The sequence below is a fragment of the Homalodisca vitripennis genome, chromosome 1 (assembly GCF_021130785.1).
Source record: "Homalodisca vitripennis isolate AUS2020 chromosome 1, UT_GWSS_2.1, whole genome shotgun sequence".
Classification (NCBI taxonomy): Eukaryota; Metazoa; Arthropoda; class Insecta; order Hemiptera; family Cicadellidae; genus Homalodisca; species Homalodisca vitripennis.
This window is the reverse complement of record NC_060207.1, coordinates 111,525,441-111,538,283: the sequence shown is the minus strand read 5'-3', so window position 1 is coordinate 111,538,283 and position 12,843 is coordinate 111,525,441. Positions and strand designations below refer to the sequence as shown.

The window sequence follows — 12,843 nt, the reverse complement described above, 5'->3', positions numbered from 1 at the left end:
AAGGATTTTTTATGCCAACTCCGTGTCATTTGTGGTAAAAATGTAAATTGCCACTCCTGTAAAAACCTCTTCAAGTGCAACATCAACCAGTGATGCAGTTCAATAACCAAACTGTGGATCTGATCCCGACAACCTACTTATGCAGCCTGGACCTAGAAGTGCTGTTGTTTCACACAGACATAAATCTACACCTACACAACCCAAGAAACATTGGCCAAAGTCCTGTCACCTACAACAGAAGGAGAGAATGTTCCTTCACCCTTTAAAAAAAAAAAACATATTTTTGCCTAGAACTCCAACTACAAAAAAGAATGTTTAAAGAGGATAAAAGAGAAGCTGCCAGCAGACGTCACAAGTAAGGAATGGATAGAGTTTGAACGAAATAAAAGCGAAAGAAGAAAGCAAGAAGAATTGAAGAAAGCAGAAAGGAAGAAGGGAAGGGAAGAAAAAAGGGGTAGGGTACGATAAGCGGACCCGGTTTTTTATATCGAAGAATGTAATCATCGATACCTAATATTCGCATCTCAAATCCTAGACTATCAATCGATATAAAAGTATCTATAGTCCTCAATAACAATCATATGTTTGAAATTAAAATATGGATTTAATATTTACAGTGATTAAACAAATTATTATAAGCAAAATTAGGAAAACTGAAGACGACCATGTTTGCTCCTCTCACAGTTACAGTTGTTTCTTTCCCACAAATTTCACATAATGGATTTTTCGTTAAGAGTCCAACATGTTGAAGCCATGTAAAACATGTCTTATCATCTTTCAAAGCAATGTCGTGTAGTTTTCTAAAATTGACTGCCATTTTTAATAATCAAATGTTACTTACATGTAAAATTGAAATATTACCTTACGTGTATTATTTGAAAGTGTTTACAGCTGTTGATATAGATTATTTAAGTTATTTGTTCAAAATAATTAATCAATATCGATTGATTATATCGGTAGTTATGATTAAGTAATATCGTTTGCCAATTTCGATATAAAAAACCGGGTCCGCTTATCGTACCCTACCCGAAAAAAGAACAAAATCCAGACAAGCCACAGAAAATGTCCAGAAAAAACGTTAGTTTTTGATGAAGAAGAAAATTGGACATGTAAAGGTATTCTGTAGAAATAATCAGAGCATATTAGATCGAGTGTGATCAGTGTAAAAACTTTCCACTATAGATGGGTTCTTAAACAACACAGATGTATTTGGTATAGAAGAGAGTGACAATGAAGATGATGACGATGACGAACTAGTCTTTTATTGTCACATAGCTGTGCTAATGATATTGATTCGGACGTTTATCCCCTAGTATTGAGTGAAAGTGATGGATAATAAAACAGGCTATTGACATAAACTTCCCTCAAAATAATTCAGAACATACATATGAAACTATAAATATTTAAGTTGCCTATTATTCATTGAATAAATTTTTCAGTTAGTTTTACATACTGAAAAAATTATAAATCTTATAAGTAATGTATAAAGTCATTTTAACTTTAAAAGTAATAATTAACAACCTGTTATTGTTGTTAGCAAGTAAATTTCTTTTACAAATGTGATTTTGAAGACTATCAAACACTGGTAATACTATAATCAAACACTAGTTATTGGTTACCAAACACTGGGTAGAGTTTTCCTTTGAATTTGTTTTTTCTTCATAAAATATATAACCTTTTACTGGTGCATACACATTTAATAGAAACTAGGTTAACTAAGGATCAGGATGCACTAATTTGACTAATTTATGTGTCTCTACAATAAAAAATAATTCAGGTATAAATTTTTGTCTCACTTTTTTCCTTAATACTATCAAGCACTGGTTAACCCTAAATAGTTTTTTATTCATAATTAAATTATTACTTTTTAAGAAATAAAAACAGGCTAGCCTAACTACACTGTAATGTGAATACCTATAGGTACTTTGGGATTATACCGACCACACCAGTATGAAGAACACAAAAATAGAAATTTATAGAAACAAACATGATAGAACGAAAAAACAACTCTTCAATTACAAAATTACAAACTTACAAGCATTTCCAGGTATTGTGATCGGTATTGTTGTCGCTGTTATCTTATCTTTCTCGAGAATCCTGATTACGGCAGGCCGCGCGGCATCACGTGATTTTGCACGGTACATCATTGCCTTTCCATTACAATTCAATTTATATTTCTGATTAGCCCCTCTAGAATTTGATATTTTACTGATAGGTACTATCTCGAGGGATGTTTTTCTTTCGTCGACATCAGCGCGGGGCAGCACCGAAGGTGCTGCCGAAGCCCGCGCTGATGGCCGGAGGCACTCGCATTTTGGGTGGCGGAATGTGATCAAGAATAAAAACAAGTTTTGAGTGTTTTTTTTAATAAAAAGTTTAGTTTGGTAAATGTTTGTTTTTGTTGAATTTTTTGTGTTTGGAGAAATGTAGAGGTAAAACACGGAAGTACAACAACAAAGCGATGCACCAGCTGAACGGGCGGCGAGACTCTGCAATCACGTTATCTACTAGACGCTCGACTTTGACCTCTGTCTGAGGATGGGGAGGTGTTTGCGATAAGACAATTCCTGTTTTATATTGACGAAATATTGTTCTACGCTAATCTAGTAATCAGTAGAAACGAAATGTGAAATAACGATTCATGTCTGGGTGTGGTCGGTATAATCCCAAAGTACCTACCTATAACATAATTTGGTTTCAGTAGTTATACTGAGGATTCATGAATATTAGTGATTCAACAATCATAAATATCTATGATTTGATTTTCTTGATGACCGCTTACTATACTGCACCCAAAATTACTTTAAAAATTAGTAAATCAACTAAAGTAAAATCATTTGTGTACTATTTGAGTAATAGCCACAAGTACAATGGTGATGAACATGGGTTATTTGCATCTTACGCTGTCAGATGTTTATCCTTCAAAATAGGCGTATTAGGATGTTTGACATTGCTTTGTTTTATTAAATTTAATATTTTATTTTAATAAATACACATTAGGGCTAGATAGTTTTTAACTAGTCTAGACTAATCATTTGATTATTATTACTTTTTTAGGTATAAAAACTACACTAATAATTTGAAATATCTAAATGTAATTTGGTTCAACTTTATAGTTCGGTAGTTTAATCAGAAATAAATTACCAATGGTTTGATTGCCGTGGTAGCTGCTTGCAGCTATATCTTCAATAATTGGTGAAAAAATAATTAAACAATGTTTTTACTAAGGTCTAAAAAACGACCAAAAAGTACTGTTTTATAGCAGATACATTTCAATAAATCACAAGGATTATTACGAGATAGCCTAGTTTGCAAAAAAAATTGGCTTTTATCGAAAGAGGATACAAAATTTAATGTTGCATTACGTTAAATCCATTTCATCTAAAAACATGTATTTCATTTGCATAATCAAATCATAATAAATCCTATTTATAAAACTTAAGTGAAAGATATAGCCTAGGTCCATTACAATTTATGTCTAGGCACTGCATTGCCCTAGTTTCTAACATAAATTAATCCAATAAGACACATATTGTATTCTATTTAATCAGCCAAATTATATTAATTAGAATAAAACTATCCATTTCTATTACTGCATTCCAGTAGTTAACGATTAAACTAGTTTAGTAATTTATTAGGTAGGGTAGCCTAGTTAACCTCATAGTTGATGTATTGTTTTCTCCATTCGGGTGTAATATGTGCAGATAAATGTTCAGTAAACTTCATAATGACAGAGGTTTAAATCAGTATAAATACTAACAGCTTTTACTCCAACAAACTTCGTTTTCGTATATAACAAAAAAAGATTTTCAGTAAAACGTTATCATTAATTCAGTTACTCCCTGTATATACACTACAAGTTACAACAGTCATATTGCAGCTGTCTCAACAAACATTGTTTAATTGAATTTATGATAATTGAATCCCAAACAACCACAAACCAAACAATCCAAATCAAACCAAACTTAATTTACTTTTAAACTCTATGACATGAACCAGTACCAGACTATTACAACAAAATATCTGTTTTTTGTTAACAAATGAAAAAATTTCAGCTGTTGTGGGTAAGGAAAGTATTTGACTAACTGATTGTTAAACATTCTGTCAAAGGATTGTATATAAATATAAATAACATAACACGTGCTACTCAGATTAAATTATAGAATAGACAAAAATACAATGTAACTTAAAATGTTGAGTATGTTGGTTTATCATCAGCGTTAACTCAATATGAAATGTTTTAACAGTTTTCCTTATGATACTCATAATCGCTGTTTCCTTCGTCTAGCGCACGAACACGTCTATAGGTGGCTTCAAGTGGCTATAGGTTTAACACTCGATCGAATCAGACTTTTCTTACAGATCCCTGAAAACTTCCACCAAATCTCCCTACTCAAAATTATCTCAAAGGTATTTGAGAGGCTTCTCTTCACCAGTTTGTTTCCACACCTATAAGAATTCATTCGACCTGTGCAGTTTGGATTTCGAAGAGGTCACTAAACAATACTTCAGCCTGTACATGTACACGTAGATTACATAAATCTTAATATTTGGTCAGTTGCAATTTTGCTGGACGTTACCTAGGCCTTTGTTAAGTACTGGAACGAAGGCATTCTCTATCAACTCGCTGAGTTTCCGTTACGGAAAGTTGCAGTACACTCTATAAGTCATATCTGGCTGGTAGATCAAACCGCATTTGTTTGGATGGTAAACTCTGAGACTGATCGACACCCGACTGCTGCACGGGAGTGTTCTGGATCCAGTTATTTTCCTTTTTTTGTACAATAAAGATATGCTGACTATCCTAGGGGTTATTTATACGGGCTTAATCACTGCCCGTAATCACGGGCCCGTAAAGCTGCTGCAAAGGGATGAACTTTTCCATGTCTCTGAAAATCGTGAATTGCAAAAATGCAAATACGAGTACCATTCCTGCTATTTGTTTCATACAAATAATGAAAAGTGCCTTGGGCAGCTTCATCCTGTTAATATTTTTAACTAACTGGTTGCGAGAAATAGTAGACTTAAACACTTTGGTGTTACTTTTCATTTCTGATTAAACTTCTCAGCTCACACACGTAACATCTTATCGTAAAAATTTCTTGGGCTGCATGATGCCACTACTTTACCGACGATCACTGCATCTGACGATATACACTGATGTATGCATTTGCTGTTTGATGAGCGCTTGGCAGCCAAATCAACTAGAGATATATGGAATTGTGCAAAAGTAAGGTTATGCTGATTACGCTCCAACCCTGGTTTGTACGTAACACTTTGATTAGTAGATACTTCTTCGTTACGCGGTTAGGAGAGTATGCCACATACTACTGAAAAGCTACTCCGTGTGGCAGAAATGCCAGGTTTATCATATTGAAAACATCGCCTGTAGCAGTAAGCCAATGGCTTATTTCGGACTTGTCTAGCAGCTATTTTACCAGCCGCCGTAATAGCTAATAAACAAACAGCACCTTAATTGACAACTAGGAAAACACTTAGTTTTCTATGCCGCAAAACCCGCCTACGACGCTTTATTAGGTTATGTCAATATCTACAGCTTTAAATTTATATTTCAGATAAATACCTCAGGTAGAAGGCATAGCCTAATCGGCAATCGCTGAAAATCTGCCCCGGATTATTTGTAAGAATCACACATTCTCTTGGCTCAGGACCAGGACAGAAGATAAGGAAGGCTTCTTTAAAGGAAGCCAATTTTAGAAGCTTTTCCCACTTTTTAATGAAAGCAGATTTTAGCATTTGTTACAATATCGTTCCAAATAATGACATATATTAAAAAAGGAAAACAATAATAGAATGATATAATGTAATCAAAGACTGATCATATTAGACATTGACGAAACATGATTGAGGAAGCACTGACTTACTTGCCCCGTCTGTCTATGATTTGTTGTCTTGTTTGGTACTGGAACTACATTAAATTATTAGGTTAGAATTAGTAACCTAACCTAACGTAGTGTAGATTGCATTGTTGACTAAAAGTAATTATTGACTTTGTGATTTTTATTTCAAATGTGGTGTGAAAATGAATCAATTCATATTAAATAACCATTACCTATAGGTTTTTAATGACAAATGTCAGTCATAGCTTCAACATAAATTTCGATAACTTGCGTTTGTTATTTCGACCAAAAGCCAGTAAACTCAAGGTTCAATGGCTTGCAGAAATATTAACTCTAACATTCTATTTGGTATATTTCGGAGATTACATCTTAGAAATGTGAGTAAGTTACAGTAATTAAGAAATTAAGTTACACTTGGTAAATTCAGCAGTGTGAAACTGCCCATAGACTCCATCCTTAGAAAGAACATCTGTCACAAATCCTAACCTGGTCCATTAACTATTCCTGACCTAGTTCTTAAGCTACTACCACAGTGGCGTATATAGAAAAATATTTTGGGGGGGGGCTGAAATACCGGGGGGTCTGGGGGGTATGGAATACCCACCAGTAGAAGGGGGGTCCGGGGCCCTCCCCCGGGAAAATTTTGCCAATTTAAGTCTTAAAAACACAGGTTTAAGGTTTTTGGCATGTATAAACGCTAAAATGGAAAGAATGAAAATCACTCTTTCGGAGAGATTTTTAAGTTTTTCATGGCGAGTTTCCTTCTTTTCGAGCAGGTTTCACTTTTCCATTTTAGCGTTATTATGTTTATATAGAAGGACCTGTATCCTTTGTATATTATTTTTGTATAAAATTAAAATTCAAAACTTAAGTGTCTGCTAGTTTGGTAGTTTTCAGTTGTTAAAATAGAAAATAATAGAGGCTATAAAGTCCTATTTTTAAAATCTTTGGTTTAAAATAGTTGTTATACAAAGAAATATATTGTCCTACGTATCTAAAACACAACACACCACAATATTATAAGTTTGAAACTAATAAATGTTGACTATATACTATATTTATTTTAGCAATTGAATTGTTATTTTAGTTTTTTTTAATTTTACCTTAATGAAATCAGAAATAGTAATTTCAGTATGCACACAATTCAAATATTTATATCGTTAAAAAACTAAAATCTCAAACAGCCTTCCAAGCTACAATAACCAGTTATTGTAGGCCTACTTTATGAACTGTTACAAGGGAAGAAAATGAAATATAGCTAAAAGTATTCATGAAACACTGTTTATTGTCATTTTACAAAACAAAATCCAAATTTCTAGACTTCAGTGAAAATTGTTTTAAAACTTCCTCATCAGTTATGGTAATGTCTCTATGAATAGATAAAAGTGCAAGACCATTCAACCTGTTTTCCGAAGTTGTGTTTCTCAGATACGTTTTAAGTCTTCGGAGAGATGAAAAGCTCCTTTCTGCAGAAGCCACTGAAACGGGTAAAACCGCTAACAATTTCAAAATATTAAACATGTTTGGGAAATAGTCTTTATCACATTTTTCAAGAGCAGAAATTGCAGTTTTTGGCAAACTTTCTTTTTCTTCACGATTCCACTTTTGTTTCCACAGTAGAAATTCACTTCGTACCTCATCTCTGAAAGATAGATCTTTTTCATAAAACATCAGGGCAGGTTCCAGGGATGAAAATTCCGTTTTAATGCAGTGCTCAGGAAGAACATTCTGTAGTGAGTCGATTACTTCCCTGTGGTTTTTAAAACGCTCCTGAAGTGAACAGCAGAAATCGTCAAGGTATGGTATATACACTACACGCCGGTAGTATTCTTCCACGTTTGTATAAGGAGTATTGCAGCGATTAGTTTGCTTGCGACATGTACGGGGGGTTTCCTCTTTGATACCTAATTTGTCAGTGCTTACTTTTAGCTCACTGAACAAAGCCTGGAATGTCTCTTCTGCTTTGCTTCGCCTTTCCTTTACTAGTTCCAATACATTGGAAATCTGTTTGTTGGCTTGAGCAAGATCTATATCTTTCTTTTGGAGCATCTCTGAAAGGCAGATAGTCAAAGAAAGCAAGTTGTTCAAAATAAAAAGACATGCAACAAACTGAAAACTGGTCACGGAGGCAATTAGTGTGTGTGCTTTTACAGAAGCTTCTGCAGTCGATTCTTCTTCAATAGTTGATAGAGCGGTAATTATAGGCTCCAAAGCTTCTTTAAACATTATAACTGAATCGTGGCGTTGCACCCAGCGAGTCTCACACAGACATATAAGTTTTTTTCTTTTCATCTCAGGGCAGCATTCAGAAATACTTGACTTAAGTATCGCAGTTCTCTTAGCTGACTTGTGAAAGAAACTACACACCTCACTGATGACACCCATACAATTCCTTATCATAGGGATTTTTGATGCATCAGATAGACATAAGTTAAGAGAGTGAGAGGAACAATGTGTGTATATGGCTGAGGGTACTTTTTCACTTATGTATGCTTGTACCCCTCTGAACTGGCCACTCATGACAGAAGCCCCATCATATCCTTGACCACGTAAATTGTTTAAATCAAGTCCAAGACTGGTTAGACTTGACATTAATGTATTGGCTAAACCTTGACCTGTTACATCATACACGGGTACAAAAGCCAGAAAATCTTCCCTAATTTTAAACAATTCCTCGTCAACATATCGGACACAGAGGGAAAATTGTTCAATTTGGCTAATGTCTGTTGTCTCATCTGCTAATACTGAATAAAATACAGATTTTCTCACGTTGGATACAATTTTTGACTGCATTTGGGAACCAAAAATACCTATAATTTCATTTTGGATAACAGAACTAGTATACATAGTTTTGCCACCACCAGTTTCTAGCTGTGTTTTAAGATTATTGTCCCCGTAATTAGCCCTGTACCTTAATAAAGAGCGAAAATTACCATCATTTTGTATAGGCTCGTCAAGATCCACTCTTCCACCATCACGATGCCCTCTAAGAGCAATTTGTTGCCTTCCACAAAATCTAATTGTCTGGATTATCGGTATAATTCTATTTTTGTTTTCCTGAACATTCATTTTTCTCTGCATGTTGATACTGTTTATCACACTTTCTGTTTTTCCATGTACTAAGGATTTTACGTCTTCAGCCATTAACATTGCAGTTTTATGATATTGTTTATTTTCATGTTGCATGAAAACCTCCCTAGCTTTCTTAAGCTTTGTAGTAAGTGGTTTTGATACTAATACTCCTAAACTCTGATGGTTTCCTTTCCCACCTGTGTTGTGTGAGAAAAAAACACAATATTTACACAGGGCCCCTTCCTTTGCTTCCGAATAAGCTAACCATTTGAAGTCTTCCAACCACTTATATTGAAAACTTCTGTTATTTTCAACTTTAGGAAATTCGTAACTACGTTGAGGCTTCCAACAGTTCTCAATAATTGAAATTTTCTCTTCATTTTGAAGTGAAAAGGAAGTTGAGGAGCAGTAATGACCAATATCATTGATATTGTGAACTAACAAAGTGTGATTACTCTCGTTAAGGTTATGTTCAATTTCACCTGTGTGATCCTTGATCTCAACAACGCTGCCAGTTGATGTAGCACAAGTGGAGGGACTCGGTGTTATTTCAAACGATGTCTGCTCGTCGATCTCAGACGAAACACGTTTTTTCTTCACGAAAAAAGCTTGAATCGAACTCTGTCTCTTCATTTTAAATGTTTAATGTAGCCTATGTACTTCACACGTAAACTGTCAACTATAAAGTAATCAGATCATGTTTAAATAACGCGACAACAAAACATATCACTTGATAACAGTCACTACAATCACAGCACATATGCATACAGCACTTAAAATGTCACCACGGGTGATACGCACTAGACAACAGCAGACAATGGCGTGGTAGTGCGGAATGAGGTCAGGTGTGGTGGGAGTGGGTGGGGGGTTGTAGGAGGAGGAGGGTTGCTAGGCAGCGGGGCCGCGGCGACACGTCATCGTCATATACGCATGCCTGGCGCTGGCACTACACGAGCGGCCGACGCGACAGTCAGGAGCGTCAGGCTACCTCGCACTCTTTACAGTTGCAACGCTTATTTGCGTGCTTACAAAATATTAGTAATTTCAACCTCTGAAAAAAATAAATATTGAATATTGTTAGGTATCATAATGTATTCTTAAAATTCCACTATAAACTATAATACTAATGTAGTCGAAAGTATAGAAGCACAGCTTATTGAAAATAAAAATAAATTATCGTATATAAGTTATAATATTTTTTTTGTGTTTCAAATTTCGGGGGGGGCTCGAGCCCCCTGAGCCCCCCCCTTATATACGCCCTTGTACTACCAACCTAATTCCTGAACAGGTTCAGTTAACAGAACGAATTCATTTTAATATTTATTGAGAAAAAGAGGAAATACAAAAACAAATCTATAGAATTTACTTAACTGGCATTCTAAATATAAAAATACCAGTTTTCATGAACACAGTCTACTTAATTTCACAGGGCAAATGCAGAAAAATCAAATCTCTAAATGAGCGTAGCCTACTTTAAAAACATACCCTAGATGTGGATTTCGATAAAACTTTATACACATTCAATACATTGTTTACTGTATTATAATATTACTAGCATCATTCTTAGGCCATTCCTATTTGTGGAGATTTATCGATTTTACATGTCAAATACTGAAAAACGAGTTATATGTATGGCTGTAGTATAGTAAGAGGCCACCACTGCAATCATATGAGGGTACCAAATGATAAATTAGAAATACTTAAACTACCAAATACAAAAACAATTTAGGTAAATCTTAAGATCAGGGATTACCGCTCCAATCGCCGTAATTTTTTGCATACTAACACAGGTTAACGTAATTTCACCGAAAAAAATAGTCCCGATTCTCGCTAACATATAAAAACCAGTTTTTTGGTAGTAAAATGTTGGCAATACAAAACACATAAATAACAAGATTTTCGATTATCAAACTAAAAACAATGGCCGACCATGGTCGTTTCATGATGAGTTGACAGTAGTCACGTGACAAACAGGAAAGTTTCCGATTGGCCGGGCGGGTCACGTGACCTATAGGACGGCTTCGATTGACTGCCAGACGTAAACAAACAAACCCACATGGACAAGGAATAATTAGTGAAGTGACATGGCGTGCGATGGTTCTTGTCACACGCTAAAAAGACCCTACCTTGCCTATTCAAAACTCAGATCATGCGATGCTTGCTCTTTTAGAAAAAAAATTAACTCGAGCTTGCAAAGTCCAAGCCCAGATCACGCCATGACTGCTTACACACACAAAACTCAGACAGAACTAACGCAGGTTTCATTACAGGCAAAAGGTAAGTGGCACGCGTTTATCACTGCTAAGATAAGACGAGTTTATACTAGAAGTAGTACCTGGACTACTGCCCTACGAACTAATAAGACCAAAAAAAACGAATAAATGCAATGTCAGTCAGGTTTTTTTTTAATTTTATTTTTTCCAAAATTTTTTTGGGGTGGGGAGTAAACGGCTACGGCGATAATCGGGACTATTTTTTTCGGTGAAATTACGTTAACCTGTGTTAGTGTGCAAAAAATTACGGCGATGGGAGCGGTAGTCGCTGATCTTAAGATTTACCACAATTTAATTACAGTTATTTACAATTAATGTTTATAAGCTCTTTTTAATGTATTAAATAACAGTATTGTTCCACATTAATTCAAACGAAGTATAATCACTTAGTATATGGTATTTGAGTAATGGCGCTAGTATATGTGTTGTGTCACTAGCTGTCACACACATTTATTCTTAAAAACAGCAAATATTAATTCAATGTTAAACTGTTTTGTTTGTTACATTTTATAGATACACATAACGTAGATAGTTTTTTATTCATCAATAAATTATTAATATTTTAGATTTAAAACAGCTGAATTATATTATAATTTAAAATATCTATAATGTAATTTGTGTTAACATTTTTGTTTCTATAGTTTAAATAATCATAAATATGATTCTATTGTGGTGTTGGCCTCTTATTATACTTCAGCCGGCCGTACCTCAAAAATGTACGTTTCGATTTTGTAAAAACTTTCTATACACATTCAATACATGGTCTACTATACTACAATACAACCCTCATTCTTAAGCTGGACCTATTTTCGGAGCCATACCGATTTTACAGGCTATGTACTGTCAAAATAAATCTGGATGGCCGTACCTAAAAAGTATACAAGCTGATTTTGATAAACCTTTATATATACACAGTTAATAAATGGCATACTATACTAGAATATAAGTCTCATTCTGAGGCCATGCCTATTTTCAGAGCTACTCCGATTTCATAGGTTATATGTGCTGAAAAAAAAAATCTGTGGATGGCCATACCTAAAAAATGTACGATTTTGATATAACTTTCTATACACATTCAATATATGATCTACTATACTACAATATAACCTTCATTGATTATATATCCAAAAATACTTTGCATTTTGTATCTGTACTATAAAAAATATTCAATTTGCATTATTTTATGTTTTGTAATAGTATTTCTGTTTAATTTATTTCTCAAAACATCTACAGAGCTTACCTTTACAAGAAATTGTTGCTCCACTCGGAAAGCATGATAAATACATGCTTGCAATGTAAAATGAAATTTACTTCCATAATACCGCATGATAAGAAAAGTGAGTGTTGAATGCCCTGCACGTTCAAGTTGGTCATGTTACAACCAGGATGTTTACCTGATGATATACCAAAAGATAGTAATATTTTTAATAAATCAGATGTAAGAGTTTTCTCTGCCCTGTGTCTAGACAATACTGGATACATTAAATTTAAATACAGTTTGTAAGAGAGGCCCAGTTATGTAAAGTTAATGTTCAGAGTGGCAAAATGCATTTATTGTTATTGAAATATTGGAATTGTCCTTGCAAACAAAAGAATATGTAAGGTTTAACCCTAGATTTGGCAGTTGATTGTTCTGT

At 34.4% G+C, this 12,843-nt stretch overlaps 2 protein-coding genes across 3 annotated transcripts in view; one reads left to right on the top strand and one right to left on the bottom strand.

The window, feature by feature from the left end:
* The window catches only part of LOC124369252 (xenotropic and polytropic retrovirus receptor 1-like), a 39,218-nt gene extending 35,219 nt beyond the window's left edge, over window positions 1-3,999 (bottom strand). For both annotated transcript variants that reach the window (XM_046827149.1, XM_046827158.1), the window contains exon 1: window positions 3,658-3,999. In XM_046827149.1, coding sequence (XP_046683105.1) covers window positions 3,658-3,726 — 69 coding nt within the window. In that variant the 5' untranslated portion in view covers window positions 3,727-3,999. The remainder of the gene's footprint in view (window positions 1-3,657) is intronic.
* A 1,910-nt stretch (window positions 4,000-5,909) lies between these two features.
* Window positions 5,910-12,843, top strand: part of LOC124369247 (methyltransferase-like protein 17, mitochondrial) — a 41,044-nt gene continuing 34,110 nt past the window's right edge. The window contains exon 1 of the mRNA XM_046827139.1: window positions 5,910-6,238. Within this exon, the coding sequence (XP_046683095.1) occupies window positions 6,173-6,238 (66 nt within the window). The 5' untranslated portion in view covers window positions 5,910-6,172. The remainder of the gene's footprint in view (window positions 6,239-12,843) is intronic.